The sequence below is a fragment of the Rhipicephalus sanguineus genome, unplaced genomic scaffold (assembly GCF_013339695.2).
Source record: "Rhipicephalus sanguineus isolate Rsan-2018 unplaced genomic scaffold, BIME_Rsan_1.4 Seq4741, whole genome shotgun sequence".
Classification (NCBI taxonomy): domain Eukaryota; kingdom Metazoa; phylum Arthropoda; class Arachnida; order Ixodida; family Ixodidae; genus Rhipicephalus; species Rhipicephalus sanguineus.
Genome location: NW_023615331.1, coordinates 1 through 21,355, shown reverse-complemented (window position 1 = coordinate 21,355; position 21,355 = coordinate 1). Strand labels below are relative to the sequence as shown.

The window sequence follows — 21,355 nt, the reverse complement described above, 5'->3', positions numbered from 1 at the left end:
GCTAACATTACATTATTAAAATCTCTTAAGTTTCACTAAATCATCAAGAATCTGCACCCACACGGGTGGTTCACTCTGCGCACGATATATTTCCCGAATATACGCAATACTTTCGATGAAGTTGACTCTCGTCGAACGGGCATCCACATCAACATGTCTAACTGCCATTCTCGTTTTCCACAGACTGTGGAGGCCAAGGAGCATAAACATATCGTACGGAACTCCCCCCGCATTATCTGTTGGTAAAAAACGAATTCCCAAAGACGTAATCGGTAGTTCTTTTTTAAGGGTCCGCTGTAAGACAGTCCCAGTGGAAGATTGCATCCCAGCAGTCGATGAAAGCATGTTCGATGGTTTCTGGTTTGTTGCAAAGTAAGCAGTTTACAGTCCATGGAACATCTATGCCTTTTTCTTCCAGCCATGTTTTTACGGGTAGCGTGTTTGTATGTAGCTTGAAGAAAAACGTTTTTTGAGAAGGTCTAATTGGCATCTTTTTAACCCGTTTCAATACATCGTCTCCGTGGCCTCCCCAGTTTACAGATCTGTACAAAGGTATCGGCAACATTGAATCAACTAAATCTCTGTACAATGTTTTTCTTGTCACAGAACACAAATACTCCATTGAAAAGCGAGTGTATAAAAAACGGAAAGAATCAACCACTTCACGCAAATAGCCAGTGACGCTTCCTCCCGTCATATCTGCGGAAGTTACAAGAAATTGCGGCAGTGCTTTCCCCAATCTAACTTGAATCACTGTGCGCAGAAAATCGTTTGTCTGCTCACGCAAAAAAAGAAACCGAGACACAATTTGTCTGATAAAGAAATGTGACAGACCTAGCCCACCACTGCGGACGGAACGAAACAAATTGGTTCTGCTTGCCCTCTCCCAACTTGAAGCCCATATGAATACGGCAAAAACACGGTGCATTTTTTGCACATTTGAACGACACATAGATAGGATTTGCAAGACGTACCACACTTTCGCCATTAAGAAAATATTACACACGGTAGCGCGTCCAAACATTGATAAATGGCGCCCCTGCCAAGCCTTTGTTTTTTCCCTCATTCTCTCTGCCTCGTCACACCAATACTGCTTACTGTCCTTATAGTGCTCGAGGGGCACACCCAAGTACTTAGCCGGCGTTGTTGACCACCGGACGTTTGCAAAATGAGCCGGTGTATTGTCCCAGTGACCGTGCCAAATCCCGAGGCTCTTCTCCCAATTTATCTGAGCTCCAGATTGCTCACAGTATGTCTTTACGAGGCTTACAGCTTCAAGAACGCTGTCGCGATCCTCGCAGAAAACCGCGATGTCGTCAGCGTATGCCAGTATTTTAACTTCAGCACGTTGTAATTTGAAACCTCGGATGTTTTCATTGCGCATCACTGCTAAACAAAAGGGCTCGAGATATAGCGCGAAAAGCAATGGGCTTAGAGGACACCCTTGTCTGAGGGAAGACATCACTGAAAGCTTTGCGCTGAGAGACTTGTTAATTATAATCTGTGTAGTACATTGGTCATAGGCCATTCTCACGCCATCTAAAATTATTTTTCCAACATTCACGTACTCTAAAATAAGAAAAAGAACATCGTGGGACACGCGGTCGAAGGCTTTCGCCAGGTCAAGCTGCAACAAAGCAACGCGTCCAGCGAAAGCATCGCAACACTCCAGAACACTTCGTGCTACGTGTGTGTTTGTAGCAATCGTGCGACCTTTAATGCCGCAAGTTTGGTGCGGGCCGACTAGTTCAGTTACGACTGCTTGAAGTCTCTTTGCCAACACCTTCATGAATATCTTGTAATCGGTATTTGTAAGGCTGATTGGCCTGTAACCACCCACCGATAAGAGCGTCTTGTGGTCATCTGTTTTAGGTATTAAAACCATGTGCGCACTCCTGAAAGACGGTGGCACCCGTTGCTTTTCGTATGCCTCCGCGTATACATGCTGCAATACTTTAGCAAGCCAAGGTGCAAATGCCTTGTAGAAAGCAGCTCCTAATCCATCGGGACCTGGCGACTTGCCTGCAGGAAGTTCTTCGATTGCGCGTTCTATTTCCCGCACGCTTATCGGTTCCTCCAGACTAGCTTTGACCTCGTCATCGACACGTGGCATGAAATTTAAAAACCGTGCTTCATATTCATCTCCCGCATGGATTGGGACCCCGAACAATTGGCGGTAATGTTCTATGAAGGCCTGTTCTATCATATTCTTGTCAGAAGTAACACCATCACGATAAGTAATCTGTCCTATCTCATTTTTTCTCGCATACCGCTTTTCATCGGCAAGAGCGCGTTTGTTCGGCGTTCCATCAGCCCATAGTGTTTCCGCACGTGCCCTAATAACCGCTGCTCTATATTTTTCTCTGTCAATGGCTTCCATCTCGCTTTTTATTTTTCTAATTTCTTCGCGATACTTTCCCGGCTGCGTACTATCCATTGAAATAAGGAAATCGAGTTCCTTCTGGAGCTCGTTTTCTCTCATTTTTTCATTATAGCGTCTAGTGGTGCCTATCTCAATCGCAGCCATCTTCACGTGGACCTTAAAGTCTTCCCATGCTTCCGCGTAATGTAAAAACTTATTTCTTAACAAGTTTCTAATCTGGCTGGTAACATCATTCACAAACTTCTCATTATCCAAGTGTTTTTCGTTAAACTTCCACATCGCCCAATCAAACCGCAGTTTTTTGGGCTTGGTACCCAGTGTAAACCATACTATGCTATGGTCGCTAAAAGACACCGGCTGTACAACATAGCTATCGCAAAAAGGCACTAGATCTAACGATATATAGGCTCTGTCGAGTCTTGCCTGGCTATCTCGCTGATAGTGCGTAAATCGCGGCTGCAATGTACTGGCCATAAGGCGACCTACATCTTCTAGGTTGTAATCGCTTATTAAAGTGTTTAAGAACACTGCACTCCTGTCACGAGCGGTAGTACGTTTAGCGCGATCTTCTGCATAACACACACAGTTAAAATCACCCAGAAAAATGATCTGTCTGTCGCATTGAAGGTACCGTTCGACATCCGTGAAGAAAACTTCCCTTTCGTTTATGTCATTTGGCGCATACAAACAGATAAGCCTCCATTGTGATCCGCTAAAATGAAGTCGAGGACTATCAGTCTTCCGTTTTCGTTCACAGTGACTGCCTCTTCACTTATACCAATGCCTCTTCGAACCAAGACAGCGCAGCCACCAGACGTGCCGACAGCGTGACAGATGCATACGTTGTAATATGTTTTAAAGGGCATTACCATTTTGTTTGTTTGCTCCTCACTTTCAACTTTCGTCTCTTGTATGGCGATAATATCAAGGTCCTTTTCAACGCATAGACGGCTCAGCTGGTACTGCCTCCGCCTTGCTGCGAGGCCGCGCACATTAATAGTAGCAACTCTAATTCCCCTCTCCAAATTCATTGTTAATACTTGAAAGAATTAAACACAACACATAACAGTACATAATCACACGTAGCACCGTTAACTCTACTCATAGTTATGTCAAAAAGTGTTCATTACGGCCAGAGCAGCTGGTTTTCTAAACAAATGCAGTCCACAGCGTACCTTTCTTGAGGAGCCGCTGTCCACGCCATTCCTTCGACAATGGTTAGCACTCGAGGGCGCGCCCGAGTGCTTTCGCGGGAACAAGTCTCTCAGTCTACTTAGGTGTCGTTTCCGCCGTTCTCTTGTCCGGCGGGATATTCGGCGAGGGCCGTATTGAGAACCGACGCATTCCCGCCGCCTTTTGCGGTGGTTCCTCGCTGTTCATTGCGTCGGTCTTCGTGCCGTCGTTCGTTGACTCCTCTCGCGTCCTCTTCCCTATCGAACCTCCAGCCTTGGTTACGTCCATAGGTTCGCTGCCAGCAGATTCCGAGATGTCCGGCGCTGTCTTCGTCGCTGTGTCCTTTTTTTGGGCGTCGATGGTCGAGTCCTTGTTCACATGCCTTGAAGGTCCTCCTGGCCCACGCGCTGCTCCGGCCGTTTGTCCCTGCGGTTTCGCCGATTCCGTCGCAGAGGCTTTCGCCTCCTTGACGCTTCCGGCTGAGGCTTCCTCAGCTTCCACTTCATCCATAAGAAGTTCAGCGTTTTCGTCTGCGGCCGTTGGCACTGCCACGTTTGCGTACGTCCTCACGCACTGCGACTCTTCATGGCCGTGACGGCGACAACGTGTGCAGCGCGGGACGCGGCAGTCGCGCCGGATGTGTCCTGTGTTGCGGCACCGAAGGCAGAGTGGTGCTCTTCCAGGAATAACTACTAGGGCTTCCTCACCTGCTATGCGTAGCAGATGGGGTACGTCATCCGCCCCCAGGCCCTCCCTCGGCATCAGGGTGACCAGTCGAGTCGAAGAGCCTTTATCCTGAAGGCCGAGCACACGCCACTTTTCCCTCGCCACGTCGGTGACTCGGCCGTAGGGTGCCAGGGCTTCACGAATGTCTTCATCCGGCACGGTATGCAGCATCCAATGTAGCTTCAGGTGCAGTGCTTGATTGCCGGGGTCAATGACGATGCACCGGCTGTCCTTCACATTCACTTCTTTCGCCCGTAACAATTCTTTCATTGCGTCACAACTTTTGAACGTTACGGCCCAAACGTGACTCATTCGATACGCCCCCAGGGCAACCACGTCCGTCAGCAATTTCATGCTTGACAGCATATCACGGAAATGTTCCACCCTGTATGGCCTTGCACGTACATCGGCGTGTAAAAATAACGTATTAATAACGAGTCGCCCTGTCGGTAGTTGAGGCAGAAGTACCTGGTAATCCGGATCCTCGTTGGCAAAAAACCTTGAACCGCGGCCCTGCTGGGCCGCTGAAGCCGCTCCTACGCAGCTCATGTCAGACACGTCCGCACCCTACGGTGGCCGGAAGTAGAATCCTCACTGGCCACTATACTAACGAGGAGATGCGCCGGTGAATACAGAGACTGTCACGTTGTGATCAGGTGTGCGAAATACTGCGCTCAACGTCAGCAGCTTCGGAGGTAGACAAGGAGAGGAAAGTGATAACAGGAAGCGCAGAATAATAGGTGAGTAAAGAAAGGAAAAAAAAAGAACGCTCCCCGTCGGGGAATCGAACCCCGGTCTCCCGCGTGACAGGCGGGGATACTGGCCACTATACTTTTTTTTTTTTTTTTTTTTTTTTTTGTTTCTTTATGCCACATCTTCAAGCATACATAACATTCACCACACTATGAAGCCAACAGATCCATTAAAACCGTTTTAAGGTTACTAAGTATCTAATACAGGTAGCCAATCTGGTGGTTGGGACTGCGACTTATACACATCTCTTATTTGGACAATACTTTCAATGAAGTATTCTCGGGGGGCCTTGGCGTCTACATCGACATTTCGTACAGCCATACACGTTTTCCATAAGCTGTGTAAGGTCAGAGCCATGATCATGTCATAAGGTACTCCGTTTTCATTTTCTACGGGAAGAAAACGGATGCCGTAGGGCGTTACAGGGAGTTCTTTTTTGAGGGTTCTCTGCAAGACATCCATAGGAATACTGCATCCCAGCAATCTAGGAAAATATGTTCAATTGTTTCGGGCTTCCGGCAGATGAGGCAGTTTATTGACCATGGCACGAACAGTCCTTTGTCTTTCAACCACGGTTTTACCGGTAGAGTGTTCGTATGTAGTTGGAAGAAAAATGTTTTAACCGATGGGCGGACCATCATTCTTTTAACTCGCTTTAAAACGTTTCGCTCTGAGCCTACACAGTACATGGCTCGATACACAGGCACTGGTAACATAACGTCTATAATGTCTTTATATAGACGCTTTTTCGGAACATTACTTAGGTACTCCATTGAAAACCTCACTCTTAGCATTTGGAAGGACAAAACGACCTCGCGAAGGAAGCCGCGAACATTCCCTTGCTTCACAATACTAGATACAACAAATTCCGGGATGGCGTTAGCTAATCGCGTTTGTATTACTGTTCGGAGGAAGTCGATCTTCTGGTCACGCAAGAAAATAAATCTGGACACAATTTGTTTAAGAAATAAGTGGACTAAACCCAGTCCACCACTGCGTAGTGACCTAAATAAATTTGTTCGGCTAGTTCTCTCCCATGTTGAGCGCCACACGAACACTGCAAAGACTCTGTGCAGTTTCTGCACGTTGACGCGAGACATACAAAGCACTTGAAGAACATACCAAACTTTGGCAACTAGAAAAACGTTGCAAACTGAAGCCCGAGTGAACACAGAAAAGTCCCGCCCGCCCCATTTATCAGTTTGTTCCTTGACGCGCTCGGTTTCATCGTTCCAGTATTGCGTCGTATCGCGATAGTGCTCCAACGGCACGCCTAGGTATCTGACTGGTGTGGTAGTCCATGTCATGCTTGCATAGTAATCTGGCGTATTTTCCCACGGTCCATGCCAGAAACCCATACACTTGCTCCAGTTTATAACACTTCCTGTAACTGTGCAAAATAATCGTGTTTCTTTCACGCTTTCTTTTATGGTGTTCTTATCGGTACAGAAAACAGCTATATCGTCGGCGTAACACAGTACTTTGACTTCGTTTGTTAACAACCTAAAGCCATGAATTCTCTCATTATGAAGGATTTTCAAACAAAAGGGCTCAAGAAAAATTGCGAATAATAACGATGACAAGGGGCAGCCTTGTCTGATTCCACATCTAATCTTGAAACTTTGAGTAACATTTTTGTTAACAATGAGGCTCGCTGAACTGCAGCTGTAGCACATTTTCACTCCATCGGTTATCACTGACCCCAGATTGATATGTTCCAGTATGCTGAAAAGGATTTCATGGGAAACGCGATCAAACGCTTTCTCCAGATCCAGTTGTAACATTGCTAGCCGTTCTGAAAAATCGTCACAGTATTCCAGTGCACTCCTTGTCACATGAATGTTAGTAAAAATTGAGCGTCCCTTAATTCCACATGTTTGGTGGGGGCCCACCAAATCTGTGATAACAGTTTGCAATCTTTTTGCCAGCACTTTCATATATATTTTGTAATCAACATTTCCTAAACTTATTGGTCTGTAGGACGTGACTGACAGGAGCTTGACCGGATCGTCAGACTTTGGGATCAGTGTGATATGCGAAGATTTAAAAGATGGTGGCACTACATTTTCCTTGTACACTTCAGTTATCACGCGATGCAGGGCTTCTGCAAGCTGTGGTTTAAAGGTCTTATAAAATGCACTTGACAGGCCATCAGGGCCAGGAGATTTCCCTACTTTTAATTCATTGATTGCGTCTTCAATTTCACTTATAGTTATAGGTGCTTCTAGACGGGTCTTCACATCGTTTCCTAACGAAGGCATTAGGTGAAGGTACTCTTTTCGAAGCCTGTTGTAGTACTAATTTGGTTCCCCAACAGATTTTTGAAGTATTGCACGAAGGCTAGTTCAATTTCTTGTTTGTCGTTTGTTATAGCACCCTCATGTTCTATCTCTCTTATTTCATTTTTGACAGCGTAAGTTTTTTCCTCTGCAAGGGCACGTTTGGTCGGCGTTTCTCCCAACAAGAATCTTTCACTACGAGCGCGAACAATGGCTCCTCTATACCTCTCAACATCTATTGCCTCTAGTTTACTTTTTACACTTTTAATTTCGTTACTTAATGCTTCCGATTGTGCATTTTCTGCATTCAGCAAATAATCTAATTGTCTTCGAAGAGCATTCTCCTCTTTTCTCTCGTTTCGGCGCATTGCGCATGCTCTTTCGATGGCACACATTTTAGTCTCTTGTTTGAAGACTTCCCATTCAGCGATAAAGCGGTCTGTTTTAGATAGTAGCGTTTCAATGTTTCTTTCTGCTTTGCTCACAAAACCATCGTCCTGTAGCAGTTTATCATTAATTTCCAAAGTGTCCAATTAAACGATGGGTTTTTGTGTTTTGCTCCTAAGGAAAACATTACCAAGCTATGGTCACTAAAAGACACATGCTTTACGCAGTAATCTTGGCACAGCGGCACCACATTTGCAGACACATACACTCTATCTAGGCGTGCTTGACTTGCACGTTGGAAATGTGTGAACTTTGGTCGGCCTCCTTTAGCCAGAATGTCTCCAATATCTTCTAAGTTATAATCTTGAACTATCGCACTTAGTTTAGTGCTACTACGGTCTCGTACAGGTTCGTTTTGTATTCTATCAGCAGCGGCACACACACAGTTGAAGTCACCTAAAAGTAGAATGATTCGTTCACAATTTAAGTACGGTACAACGCTTTCGAAGAGAGCTAAGCGCTCTGCTTCTCTATTCGGCGCGTACAAGCAAATAGCTCTCCACTTCAAATCACAGTATGAAAAATCACACACAACTACCCGCCCCGTTTTACACACAATCACAGTTTCTACCACTATGCGAAGGGAGTTGCGGAGTAACAAGGCACACCCCCCAGAAGATCCTACCGCGTGACACACGCATACGTAATACCGTGCGATAAAGGGTTCCACCATGCGGTCCGTCTGAGCCTGGCTTTCCACTTTCGTTTCTTGAATCGCTAAGATATCAAGATTATTGTCCAACAACAATCTCTTTACTTGGTATTGTCTGCGTTTTGAAGATAAGCCACGCACGTTTAGTGTGCCGATACAAAGGGGCGTGTTAAGTGTTAGCGTCATTTATAGGGGATAAAGACCAGACCGCATGGCGCTCACCTTGCTCTGTAACGGACAGCGAACAGTACTATATCGATAGGTGGCCCTTGAGGCTGTCACGGGCGAACACACCACAGGCTCCTTGCGGACAAGGCATTGGGGTTCAAACCCTTCCGCTCGGCCTCGCTCAGTTCTTGCGTGTAGTTCGCCGGCCATAGTACTGGCAACTAGTTGGACCAGGAGGCTATGGGCCTCCCGAGGTGTGGCGATCCGGTGGTATGTTGGGCTTCGGCTTCAAGGACATGCGGCGGACTTGGGCCGTCTTTGTAGGCGGTTCGCCGGTATTGGTCTCAACCGGGGTCTTGTTCTCAGCTTCTGTTTCCTCACGTGCTCTCTTCCACGGGGTAGTCTTCGTGTCCATCATGTCGTCAAGTTGACGCTCGGGTTTTTCTACTGGTGTTTGCTGACAGTTCACAGTATTTTCCATCGGTTTGGTGGGCGTTGCCGTTGACTTCTCAGAGTGTGGAGTGCGTTGTTTAGCGGGCACGCTTACAGGTTCTTCCGGTTTGTCGCTACTGGCTGGTAGAAACGAAGGAAACGTGTCAACAGGCTGAAGTTCCCTCGTTTTACTAGCTGCAACTTCCTCGGCTTCTGATTCGTCCATCTGATGTTCTGTTTTATCATCCCATGTAGAGGGCCCCGCAACCTTCGCATAAGTTTTTACGCACTCTTCCTCAGCATGGCCAAAGCGCTTACACGATGTGCACCGCGGCACTCTACATTCACGTCTGATATGACCTGTTCGTTTACATCGTAAGCAGAGGGGAGCTCTTCCAGCAACAACTACTAAGGTCAGCTCACCTGCTACACGCAGCTGATGCGGGATGTCTTCTTTCGTGTAACCTGCTTTGAGCTGCAGACTTATAAGCCGCGTCGTTGAACCTTTCTCGGATAGACCTTCTGTGCGCCATCGCTCCCTTGACACTTCCGTGACTTTGCCGTACGGTGCAAACGCCGTCCGTACGTCTTCGTCGTCGACATGATGAAGGACCCAGTGTAGCTTTAGTCGTATATCCTGGTTGTTCGGATCCACCACGAGGCAACGCCGCTCCTTCACTGACACTTGAGATGCCGAAAGCAGTTTCTTCTTCGCCTCGTTGTTTTTCAGCGTCACCGCCCACACGTGGTTCATTTGGTATGCGCCTAACGCTTCAACGTCAGGCAACATGCCCAAATATTCAAGTGCGTCACGTATGTCTTCCACTCGGTATGGCCGTCCTCGAACATCAGCATGAAGGAAAACAGTATTCAAAACGATGCGACCGGTTGGAAGCGGAGGCAAAATAACTTCATATTCCTGGTTTCCGAAGGCAGCGTTCCGGTCACCGCGGCTAGGCATGGCCGCTGATACCGCCCCAGAGGAGCGTAGCATTCCCCAACCGTTCACGACAGTGTCCGGAAGTAGAATCATCTGGCCACTATACTAACGAGGAGATGCGCCGGTGAATACAGAGACTGTCACGTTGCGATCAGGTGTGCGAAATACTGCGCTCAACGTCAGCAGCTTCGGAGGTAGACAAGGAGAGGAAAGTGATAACAGGAAGCGCAGAATAATAGGTGAGTAAAGAAGGGAAAAAAAAGAACGCTCCCCGTCGGGGAATCGAACCCCGGTCTCCCGCGTGACAGGCGGGGATACTGGCCACTATACTAACGAGGAGATGCGCCGGTGAATACAGAGACTGTCACGTTGCGATCAGGTGTGCGAAATACTGCGCTCAACGTCAGCAGCTTCGGAGGTAGACAAGGAGAGGAAAGTGATAACAGGAAGCGCAGAATAATAGGTGAGTAAAGAAAGGAAAAAAAAAGAACGCTCCCCGTCGGGAATCCAACCCCGGTCTCCCGCGTGACAGGCGGGGATACTGGCCACTATACTAACGAGGAGATGCGCCGGTGAATACAGAGACTGTCACGTTGCGATCAGGTGTGCGAAATACTGCGCTCAACGTCAGCAGCTTCAGAGGTAGACAAGGAGAGGAAAGTGATAACAGGAAGCGCAGAATAATAGGTGAGTAAGAAAGGAAAAAAAAAGAACGCTCCCCGTCGGGGAATCGAACCCCGGTCTCCCGCGTGACAGGCGGGGATACTGGCCACTATACTAACGAGGATTTTTTTTTCTTTATTGCGATGTTGCAATACAAAACCATGATACAAATGATAAAACAAACATTCACCAAGCTTGGCCAATGCTTGACATTAAAAAGATTTATGGCATATCAAACTATCTAGGAGATGATACCACTCTGGTTTATCCGTCCTGTGTTTAAGGCTTTCACGTATATAAACAATGCTCTCATTGAAGTACTCTCTCGGTGACAATATACAGATGTCTTCATGGCGCACTGCCATACGAGTCTTCCATATGCTATGTAGCATCATCACCATGAACATATCATACGGCACACCATCGTCACAGATCGTTGGCAAAAAAGCGTATGCCGTATGGTGTTACTGGTAAGGTCCTTTTCAAGTGGCGTTGTAGCACGTCCCACAGAAATAGCGCATCAGAGCAATCCAGAAATATATGTTCAATCGTCTCAGGCTTTCTGCATCTGAGACAATTGATTGTCCACGGCACAAAAATCCCTCTTTCTTTTAGCCAAGGTTTCACAGGCAATGTCGCACTGTGTAGCTAAAAGAAAAAGGTTTTACACGACGCACGTATTGGCATTCTCTTAACTCGTTTCAACACGTTTGCACTGCAGCTTTTATCGTACATGGATCGGTATACTGGCATCGGTAAAGTGACGTCAATGACGTCTTTGTACAATTTTTTCCTTGTAACACTACTAAGATAGTCCAATGAAAAACGCGCTTGTAAAAACCGAAAAGACCATACCACTTCACGCAGGAATCCTGTTATTCTCAAACCCTTTCTATAATCTGATGAGACAACAAATTCTGGGAGAGCATCACTTAATCTTAGTTGAATAACTGTGCGCAGGAAGTTGTTTCTTTGATCCCGCAAGAACAAAAATCGTGACACTACCTGTTTCAAAAGTAAATGTGCTAATCCGAGACCACCTGCCTTCAGTGGTAGAAATAATTAGTACGGCTCATTCGCTCCCAAGTTGAACCCCATATATACATAGCGAAAACTCTGTGTAGCTTCTGGATACTCATTCTTGATATACATAAAAACTGCAGTACATACCATATTTTCGCGACCAGAAAGATATTGCACACTGTCGCTCGTGCGAATATAGACATGTTGCGGCCTCCGAATTTAGCCGTTTTTTCCTTCACCTCATCGATTTCCTGTGGCCAATATTCTTTGTGTCATTGTAATGTTTTAATGGTACGCCAAGGTATTTCATCGGTGTCGTGGTCCATGTCATGCTTTCGAAAAGCATTGGAGTAGCTTCCCAGCTTCCATGCCATAAACCCAGCGATTTGCTCCAGTTTACAGCACTGCCGGTCATGCTACAAAACTTTGCAGTCACTTCAACCGCCTTGCTTACGCTTTCCTTATCTTTACAGAATATGACAACGTCATCCGCGTACGCTAGTAATTTTATTTCGCTGGTATCAATACAAAATCCTTTGATGTCATTATTATGCATCACACTTAAGCAAAACGGTTCTAGGAATATTGCAAATAGTAGTGGGGAAAGAGCACATCCTTGTTTTACACCCGTCCTGATGTTAATGCTGTGAGTCAACATTTTGTTAACTACAATTTGCGTCGATGCGTTGCGGTAGCACATCTTTACCCCTTCCAATAAGACAGAACCTACATTTGCGTGTTCCATGACAAGGAGAAGAATTTCATGCGCCACCTTATCGAAAGCCTTCTCCAAGTCTAGTTGTATCATCGCAACTTTTTCCGAGAAGGCATCGCAGCACTCAAGGATCGTCCTTGCCACGTGAGTATTTGTTGTTATAGACCTCCCCTTTATCCCACACGTTTGGTGGGGACCTACTAATTTTCTTACTACATTTTGCAGCCTACTTGCCAATACCTTCGCATATATCTTGTAGTCTGTGTTGGTCAAGCTAATTGGTCGATACTGTCGCACTGATAGTAGTTTTTCAGGATCACTCGATTTTGGGAGTAACACTGTAAGGCTTCGTCGGAAAGATGGAGGTAGTACTTGCTTATCATACGCCTCCGTTATTACATCATGCAAGATACCGGCTAGCTCTTCCTTAAACGTCTTATAGAAGCTTGCACCGAAACCATCTGGTCCGGGTGACTTACCATTGCTCAATTTTTCTATGGCTTTTTCTATTTCCGCGACCGTTATAGGGCCTCCAAGTTTTCTCTCTCGCTATCATCGAGTTGTAGGCATTTTCTGAAGAAAAACTTCATCGACTCCTTCTGAAAAGGATATTTGCTGCCCCAGCATTCCCTCATAGTAGTTTTCAAAAGCGCGTAGAATTATTCTTTATCCCAGGTTACGTCATTCTGGTACGTTATGACATTTATCTCATTTCTTGCAGCATAGCCCTTTTCGTCAGATATTGACCTCTTCGTTGGTTCTTCGCCGCACCAAAACTTTTCTGCGCGTGCGCGGATAATAGCACCTTTATACTTTTCAACGTCCAATCGTTCCATTTCGGCCTTTTTTCTTTGTACTTCTAACATTGAGCTTCCAGGAGGCACTTCTCTCTTTGCTCAAGAGAAAATCTAGCTCAGCTTGTAGTTCCCTTTCTTTCCTTTTTTCTTTCTGTTTTAGTTCACACGATCTTTCAATGGCGTCTAGTTTGAGTTGCTCCTTAAAATATTCCCACGCTTCGCAACAACTTGTTTTGTGCCTTTCGTGATACGCCCTAATACCATTATTTACTTTGCTAACAAATACTTCATCCTCTAAAAGTTTATCATTAAATTTCCACAGTGACCAATTAAACTTTGAGGGCTTCTTCGGACCTATCAAAACATGGACTGCACTATGGTCACTAAATGACACATTTGATACGCCATAGTCGCTACAGTGCGATATAATTGGGGTTGAAACATAAATTCTATCTAACCTCGCATGACTATCTCGCTGGTAGTGTGTGAACTTTGGAATTTTTGTATTTGCAAATACATAACCAACATCTGTAATTTCATGCTCTTCTATCATTCTGACAAGAGCTCTTGCACTAGCATCATAAATCGGTGGTGCACGCACACGATCCTCCACATTACACACACAGTTGAAATCGCCCATCATTATAATACACCCTTCTACTCTCAAATAGCCATCCAACATATCAAAAAAAGCTTGTCCGGTCGCTTATTCCATTCGGAGCGTACAAACAGATAACACGCCACTTCATTGCACATAACAATAAATCGCACACAACCAGGCGTCCATTTTCATCCGTTATAACACTTTCAATTGTTGTACCCAACGTTTTTGTAATCAGGAGTGCACAGCCGCCGGCTCTTCCGCATGCATGAGATACGCACACAAGGTAGCGCGACGTAAAAAGATTTACCATTCTGTCCGTCCCTTCCTCACTTTCTATCTTTGTCTCTTGCAATGCAATAATATCCAGATCTTTATCGTCAAGAAGGCGTCGTAGCTGATATTGCTTCCTTCGTCCTGACAGTCCCCTTACATTGATAGTAGCTAATCGCAAGGGCTTGTCTATGCGAATCATTTTGTTGTGACGAAGAGGCGGACAAAGCTACACACAAGCCCGTTACTTAGCACGTGATACGAAATACCTTTTACGGTCGAAAATGTAAAAGAATGAAAAAAAAAGGAAAAGAAAAGAAAAAGAAAAAAAAGGAAAGAAAAAAAAGAAAGACCTTCTAAGTTGGTGCTGTGTCCGTCGGTTTCCGGCTCGCTGGCAAATTAGGCTGCGGCAGGGTTGCCACTGACTTTCGAGTAAATGTCGCCAAACGACGAGCAAGAAGTCGCCAAAAGTCGCCATTTTTTTACAAATGTCGCCAAAAAAGTCGCCATTCTAGATATGTGCGTCATACCTAGTAATAAAAATTTCCTCTCACGCATAGCCCCGTAGAATACAGTACCATCGAAGACCCATAAATTATATTGACGTTTCTCAATGATGGTCGTATGGTCCGCTTCACCATGGGAGTGCATGGTGCTGCTTCTCCGACTAGCCGCAAGATGTGCGTGGTGGCGCAAGAGTGAATGAATGAAACACTCACGATATCCTTCCATCCCTGTCCGCTCGTTTCAAAGGTAAAAGTGTGGTAAACATTGGGCGAAAACCGTGAAAGCGTTGTTTGTAGCCAGCTTTACGCGAATATTATGAATTAAAAGGTATAAAAGGTTTATTGAAGGTAAGACGACAGAATTCTTACAGGAACCGATCATTAGTGAGTCTTACACCTTTTCAGTGTGCACTAATATGATAAAATACGTCACCGACCCTTTCTTATAGTCCCTTATATCTACACGCGTCAATCCTATGCGTTATTAATGAACAGGTAGGCAATGTAAAATGTTATATAGCAATTGTTTTCATTGCACACGCTCACCGAGAACAGTGGAAACTGCCTCAATAAATATTTTTTATTGCACAAATAGCCGCGTATCCGCCTCTCTTTGTTATTCCAAAACAGTCTTTACGAGCTGAATTAGGGATACTGCAACAGTGAATAAGTCGTCGAGCTATTCAGAACATTTGGAGCTTTGACGGAACAAATGGTTGGAACCTTCAGCCCCTTCAGAAGCGAAATTTCAGAGAAGCTTAAAGCGCCGAAAGCTATTAACTTAGTCAAACACTGCCCCCTCGCGGTTTACATTTTCCTAGAACGTCTCTGGGGGACGTTGCCGTATCTCCTGCCTCTAGATGAATTGAGATGCGCACGAGTTATAGGACGGACATACGGAATGACGCGTAATGTGCACATTCAACTCTTGGGTCTAAAACCAAGAAAAATACAGAGAATGTTGCCGCTCATTCGTTGGGAAGACAGTGAGCTTAGGATGTATAACTCAGTGGAGACCTAAGCCGAAAATCGCCAAAAATTCGCCATGTCGCCATTCATAATTTTAGGTCGCCACGGGCCACTCAAATTCGCCAATTTGGCGAAAAGTAGCCACCATTGGCAACCCTGGGCTGCGGCCTCAAGGTCATCCGACGATATGGCGTCTTTGGCATCGGTTCCTTCGTGCTGGTACCACCCACACTTCCTTGAGGGTCTTCTTCAAGGGTTCGTTTTAACGGCGCTCCACTTGTGTCCATCGACGTCTCACCGGTAGTCATCTTGAAATCCCTCTCCGAGCTCCTGTCTGTCTTTTCATCGGTGTCGGCTTTGGCCATCTTCGAAGGCAACTTCGGGGTTTCTTTGTCTGCCGCATGCACCACCGTTTCCGGAGTTGTAGCTTGCGGCGCCATCATTGATCCACTGGCGGCTTCTTCAGCGTCTGCTTCATCCATTAGGTGTTCGCGGGTTACTTCATCACCTTTCGGAGGGCCAGCTACACTGGCGTAGGTTCGCACGCATTCGCTTTCTTCAGGACCGAAACGTTTACACACTACGCAGCGGGGCACTCGACAGTCTCTTCTTATATGTCCTGTTCGGTTGCATCGCAGGCATAACGGGGCTCGTCCGGGTGCGACCAGAAGCGACATGATGCCGCCGATGCGTAGCTGATGCGGTAAATCATCCACAGTCACGCCCGGCTTTAACTTCAGGCAAACAGTGCGCGTCGATGATCCCTTGTCTTGGATGCTTTGAATGCGCCAGCGTTCACGGGTTACTTCTTTCACTTTCCCATACGGGCTTAGTGCCGAGCAAACTTCCTCGTCGTGAATGTTGTGCAGTAGCCAGTAGAGCTTAAGACGAACGTCCTGGCTCCACGGGTCCACGACGAGGCATCTTCGGTCCTTCACCTTCAAGTCACCTTGGCACAGTACCTTTTTCACTGCTTCAGCACTTGAAAAAGTCACCGCCCACACGTGGTTCATCTGGAATGCTCCGAGGGCTACGACCTCGGTCAGCAATCCCTGACGGGCCAACGTGTCACGAAAATCTTCGGCCCGGTATGGCCTGGCTCTTATGTCCCCGTGCAGAAAAACAGTATTTAAAACGCACGGACCTGTAGGCAATTGCGGTAGAACCACCTGGTAATTCTCAGAACTGCTGCTCTCCATCGTGTTTCCGCGGCTCAAAGCCGCTGTCACCGCCCCTACGGAGCACATGAAAACACGTCCTATCGCTAGCGCGGCCGGAAGTGGAATCCACTATACTAACGAGGAGATGCGCCGGTGGATACAGAGACTGTCACGTTGCGATCAGGTGTGCGAAATACTGCGCTCAACGTCAGCAGCTTCGGAGGTAGACAAGGAGAGGAAAGTGATAACAGGAAGCGCAGAATAATAGGTGAGTAAAGAAAGGAAAAAAAAAGAACGCTCCCCGTCGGGGAATCGAACCCCGGTCTCCCGCGTGACAGGCGGGGATACTGGCCACTATACTAACGAGGAGATGCGCCGGTGAATACAGAGACTGTCACGTTGCGATCAAGTGTGCAAAATACTGCGCTCAACGTCAGCAGCTTCGGAGGTAGACAAGGAGAGGAAAGTGATAACAGGAAGCGCAGAATAATAGGTGAGTAAAGAAAGGAAAAAAAAAGAACGCTCCCCGTCGGGGAATCGAACCCCGGTCTCCCGCGTGACAGGCGGGGATACTGGCCACTATACTAACGAGGAGATGCGCCGGTGAATACAGAGACTGTCACGTTGCGATCAGGTGTGCGAAATACTGCGCTCAACGTCAGCAGCTTCGGAGGTAGACAAGGAGAGGAAAGCGATAACAGGAAGCGCAGAATAATAGGTGAGTAAAGAAAGGAAAAAAAAAATAACGCTCCCCGTCGGGGAATCCAACCCCGGTCTCCCGCGTGACAGGCGGGGATACTGGCCACTATACTAACGAGGAGATGCGCCGGTGAATACAGAGACTGTCACGTTGCGATCAAGTGTGCAAAATACTGCGCTCAACGTCAGCAGCTTCGGAGGTAGACAAGGAGAGGAAAGTGATAACAGGAAGCGCAGAATAATAGGTGAGTAAAGAAAGGAAAAAAAAAGAACGCTCCCCGTCGGGGAATCGAACCCCGGTCTCCCGCGTGACAGGCGGGGATACTGGCCACTATACTAACGAGGAGATGCGCCGGTGGATACAGAGACTGTCACGTTGCGATCAGGTGTGCAAAATACTTCGCTAAACGTCAGCAGCTTCGGAGGTAGACAAGGAGAGGAAAGTGATAACAGGCAGCGCAGAATAATAGGTGAGTAAAGAAAGGAAAAAAAAAAAGAACGCTCCCCGTCGGGGAATCGAACCCCGGTCTCCCGCGTGACAGGCGGGGATACTGGCCACTATACTAACGAGGAGATGCGCCGGTGGATACAGAGACTGTCACGTTGCGATCAGGTGTGCAAAATACTTCGCTAAACGTCAGCAGCTTCGGAGGTAGACAAGGAGAGGAAAGTGATAACAGGAAGCGCAGAATAATAGGTGAGTAAAGAAAGGAAAAAAAAAGAACGCTCCCCGTCGGGGAATCGAACCCCGGTCTCCCGCGTGACAGGCGGGGATACTGGCCACTATACTAACGAGGAGATGCGCCGGTGGATACAGAGACTGTCACGTTGCGATCAGGTGTGCAAAATACTTCGCTAAACGTCAGCAGCTTCGGAGGTAGACAAGGAGAGGAAAGTGATAACAGGAAGCGCAGAATAATAGGTGAGTAAAGAAAGGAAAAAAAAAGAACGCTCCCCGTCGGGGAATCCAACCCCGGTCTCCCGCGTGACAGGCGGGGATACTGGCCACTATACTAACGAGGAGATGCGCCGGTGGATACAGAGACTGTCACGTTGCGATCAGGTGTGCAAAATACTTCGCTAAACGTCAGCAGCTTCGGAGGTAGACAAGGAGAGGAAAGTGATAACAGGAAGCGCAGAATAATAGGTGAGTAAAGAAAGGAAAAAAAAAGAACGCTCCCCGTCGGGGAATCGAACCCCGGTCTCCCGCGTGACAGGCGGGGATACTGGCCACTATACTAACGAGGAGATGCGCCGGTGGATACAGGAGACTGTCACGTTGCGATCAGGTGTGCAAAATACTTCGCTAAACGTCAGCAGCTTCGGAGGTAGACAAGGAGAGGAAAGTGATAACAGGAAGCGCAGAATAATAGGTGAGTAAAGAAAGGAAAAAAAAAAGAACGCTCCCCGTCGGGGAATCGAACCCCGGTCTCCCGCGTGACAGGCGGGGATACTGGCCACTATACTAACGAGGAGATGCGCCGGCGAATACAGAGACTGTCACGTTGCGATCAGGCGTGCGAAATACTGCGCTCAACGTCAGCAGCTTCGGAGGTAGACAAGGAGAGGAAAGTGATAACAGGCAGCGCAGAATAATAGGTGAGTAAAGAAAGGAAAAAAAAATAACGCTCCCCGTCGGGGAATCCAACCCCGGTCTCCCGCGTGACAGGCGGGGATACTGGCCACTATACTAACGAGGAGATGCGCCGGTGAATACAGAGACTGTCACGTTGCGATCAGGTGTGCGAAATACTGCGCTCAACGTCAGCAGCTTCGGAGGTAGACAAGGAGAGGAAAGTGATAACAGGCAGCGCAGAATAATAGGTGAGTAAAGAAAGGGAAAAAAAAATAACGCTCCCCGTCGGGGAATCGAACCCCGGTCTCCCGCGTGACAGGCGGGGATACTGGCCACTATACTAACGAGGAGATGCGCCGGTGAATACAGAGACTGTCACGTTGCGATCAGGTGTGCGAAATACTGCGCTCAACGTCAGCAGCTTCGGAGGTAGACAAGGAGAGGAAAGTGATAACAGGCAGCGCAGAATAATAGGTGAGTAAAGAAAGGAAAAAAAAAAATAACGCTCCCCGTCGGGGAATCGAACCCCGGTCTCCCGCGTGACAGGCGGGGATACTGGCCACTATACTAACGAGGAGATGCGCCGGCGAATACAGAGACTGTCACGTTGCGATCAGGCGTGCGAAATACTGCGCTCAACGTCAGCAGCTTCGGAGGTAGACAAGGAGAGGAAAGTGATAACAGGCAGCGCAGAATAATAGGTGAGTAAAGAAAGGAAAAAAAAATAACGCTCCCCGTCGGGGAATCGAACCCCGGTCTCCCGCGTGACAGGCGGGGATACTGGCCACTATACTAACGAGGAGATGCGCCGGTGATACAGAGACTGTCACGTTGCGATCAGGTGTGCGAAATACTGCGCTCAACGTCAGCAGCTTCGGAGGTAGACAAGGAGAGGAAAGTGATAACAGGCAGCGCAGAATAATAGGTGAGTAAAGAAAGGAAAAAAAAATAACGCTCCCCGTCGGGGAATCGAACCCCGGTCTCCCGCGTGACAGGCGGGGATACTGGCCACTATACTAACGAGGAGATGCGCCGGTGAATACAGAGACTGTCACGTTGCGATCAGGTGTGCGAAATACTGCGCTCAACGTCAGCAGCTTCGGAGGTAGACAAGGAGAGGAAAGTGATAACAGGAAGCGCAGAATAATAGGTGAGTAAAGAAAGGAAAAAAAAAGAACGCTCCCCGTCGGGGAATCGAACCCCGGTCTCCCGCGTGACAGGCGGGGATACTGGCCGCTATACTTTTTTTTTATTTATTGCCTGGCTTGGACATTGTACAGGGCAATCATTGCACACTCAAATAATACAATAAAAAGGAACAAGCATTGCCATCAGTCCCATTTGGTCTGACGTTGTCCTCTTAAAAATACTTAAGGGTTGCCAGAGGTTCAAACCTTGACAACCATTCTGGCTTAATCTCCTGTATTTTGCTACACTCAATCAATGCAGACATGCTTTGCCTGAAATAAATCACTGCTGACTTTGCATCCGGGTCGAAGTGGTATCCGGCCATTCGCGCACGCCATATACAGTGGAGACCGGTCAACATCACTACATCAAATGGGACCCCCTCATCATTCGTTACTGCGAGATACCTTATCCCGTGTGGATCCAGTGGAAAATCCTTCTTTATTGTCCTCTGCAAAATGTCCCAAAAATGTACCCCTTCCCAACAATGCAAAAAAACATGGTCTATTGTTTCTGGTTTCTTACATATGAAGCAGTGTGACCCCCATGGTGTAAAAAAGCCCCTTTCCTCTGTGAAAGTCTTTACTGAATAGTGTTCCTGTGTGTAACTTAAAGAAAAAAGTTTTCACCCCTGTAGGTACCTGCATGTTTCTCACCCGCTTCAGTACATTTTGTCCCGGTCTTCCACTGTATATGGCCCTGTACAATGGTACTGGCAAAACCATATCACATACATCTTTGTACAATTCTTTTCTTCTAACACTTGCTAGATAGTCCAACGAAAAACGAACAGATAAAAACGTACACTGTCTACCACTTCCTTGAGATAGCCACGCAACGTCACGGGCCGGCTGACAAAAAGATCTGGTAACGCACTGCCTAACCTGAGCTGGCATACCGTACGCAAAAACGGATCCCTGACGTCACGGAAAAACAAATCTAGTTACTAATTGTCTCACAAATAGGTGCGCCAAACCGAGACCTCCGTCCTTCACGCGCCTGAACAAATTGGTCCGTCTGCACCCTTTCCCATTCCGAGCCCCATATAAAACTGCGAACACTCTGTGCAGCCTTTGCACGTTGATCCTTGAACAATGTAGCACCTGCATACATACCACAGTTTAGTGATAAAAACATGTTGCACACAGTAGCCCTAGCAAAACAGACAGGTTCATGCCTTTCCACCTGTCTGCTTTTTCCTTCGTCTCTTTTGTTTGCCGCGACCGTCTCCC

General features: G+C 47.1%; 1 protein-coding gene, 13 non-coding genes and 1 pseudogene across 14 annotated transcripts; all 15 read right to left on the bottom strand.

Moving 5' to 3' along the window:
* Window positions 1-15: 15 nt before the first annotated feature.
* LOC125756689 (uncharacterized) lies at window positions 16-1,024 on the bottom strand (annotated as a pseudogene).
* A 7,795-nt stretch (window positions 1,025-8,819) lies between these two features.
* On the bottom strand, window positions 8,820-10,046 carry LOC119377443 (uncharacterized). The gene has a single exon (XM_037646915.1). The coding sequence runs from the start codon at window positions 10,044-10,046 to the stop codon at window positions 8,820-8,822; it is 1,227 nt and encodes a 408-aa protein (XP_037502843.1).
* Window positions 10,047-10,220: 174 nt separating this feature from the next.
* Trnad-guc (transfer RNA aspartic acid (anticodon GUC)) lies at window positions 10,221-10,292 on the bottom strand. The gene has a single exon. It is a non-coding gene; the product is annotated as a tRNA-Asp (tRNA).
* Window positions 10,293-10,668: 376 nt separating this feature from the next.
* Trnad-guc (transfer RNA aspartic acid (anticodon GUC)) lies at window positions 10,669-10,740 on the bottom strand. Its single transcript has one exon. It is a non-coding gene; the product is annotated as a tRNA-Asp (tRNA).
* Window positions 10,741-16,957: 6,217 nt separating this feature from the next.
* Window positions 16,958-17,029, bottom strand: Trnad-guc (transfer RNA aspartic acid (anticodon GUC)). Its single transcript has one exon. It is a non-coding gene; the product is annotated as a tRNA-Asp (tRNA).
* A 153-nt stretch (window positions 17,030-17,182) lies between these two features.
* Trnad-guc (transfer RNA aspartic acid (anticodon GUC)) lies at window positions 17,183-17,254 on the bottom strand. Its single transcript has one exon. It is a non-coding gene; the product is annotated as a tRNA-Asp (tRNA).
* A 379-nt stretch (window positions 17,255-17,633) lies between these two features.
* Window positions 17,634-17,705, bottom strand: Trnad-guc (transfer RNA aspartic acid (anticodon GUC)). The gene has a single exon. It is a non-coding gene; the product is annotated as a tRNA-Asp (tRNA).
* Window positions 17,706-17,860: 155 nt separating this feature from the next.
* On the bottom strand, window positions 17,861-17,932 carry Trnad-guc (transfer RNA aspartic acid (anticodon GUC)). Its single transcript has one exon. It is a non-coding gene; the product is annotated as a tRNA-Asp (tRNA).
* Window positions 17,933-18,085: 153 nt separating this feature from the next.
* On the bottom strand, window positions 18,086-18,157 carry Trnad-guc (transfer RNA aspartic acid (anticodon GUC)). Its single transcript has one exon. It is a non-coding gene; the product is annotated as a tRNA-Asp (tRNA).
* A 378-nt stretch (window positions 18,158-18,535) lies between these two features.
* Trnad-guc (transfer RNA aspartic acid (anticodon GUC)) lies at window positions 18,536-18,607 on the bottom strand. The gene has a single exon. It is a non-coding gene; the product is annotated as a tRNA-Asp (tRNA).
* Window positions 18,608-18,762: 155 nt separating this feature from the next.
* Trnad-guc (transfer RNA aspartic acid (anticodon GUC)) lies at window positions 18,763-18,834 on the bottom strand. The gene has a single exon. It is a non-coding gene; the product is annotated as a tRNA-Asp (tRNA).
* Window positions 18,835-19,213: 379 nt separating this feature from the next.
* Window positions 19,214-19,285, bottom strand: Trnad-guc (transfer RNA aspartic acid (anticodon GUC)). The gene has a single exon. It is a non-coding gene; the product is annotated as a tRNA-Asp (tRNA).
* A 155-nt stretch (window positions 19,286-19,440) lies between these two features.
* Window positions 19,441-19,512, bottom strand: Trnad-guc (transfer RNA aspartic acid (anticodon GUC)). Its single transcript has one exon. It is a non-coding gene; the product is annotated as a tRNA-Asp (tRNA).
* Window positions 19,513-19,665: 153 nt separating this feature from the next.
* Trnad-guc (transfer RNA aspartic acid (anticodon GUC)) lies at window positions 19,666-19,737 on the bottom strand. The gene has a single exon. It is a non-coding gene; the product is annotated as a tRNA-Asp (tRNA).
* Window positions 19,738-19,889: 152 nt separating this feature from the next.
* On the bottom strand, window positions 19,890-19,961 carry Trnad-guc (transfer RNA aspartic acid (anticodon GUC)). Its single transcript has one exon. It is a non-coding gene; the product is annotated as a tRNA-Asp (tRNA).
* Between the last annotated feature and the right edge of the window lie 1,394 nt (window positions 19,962-21,355).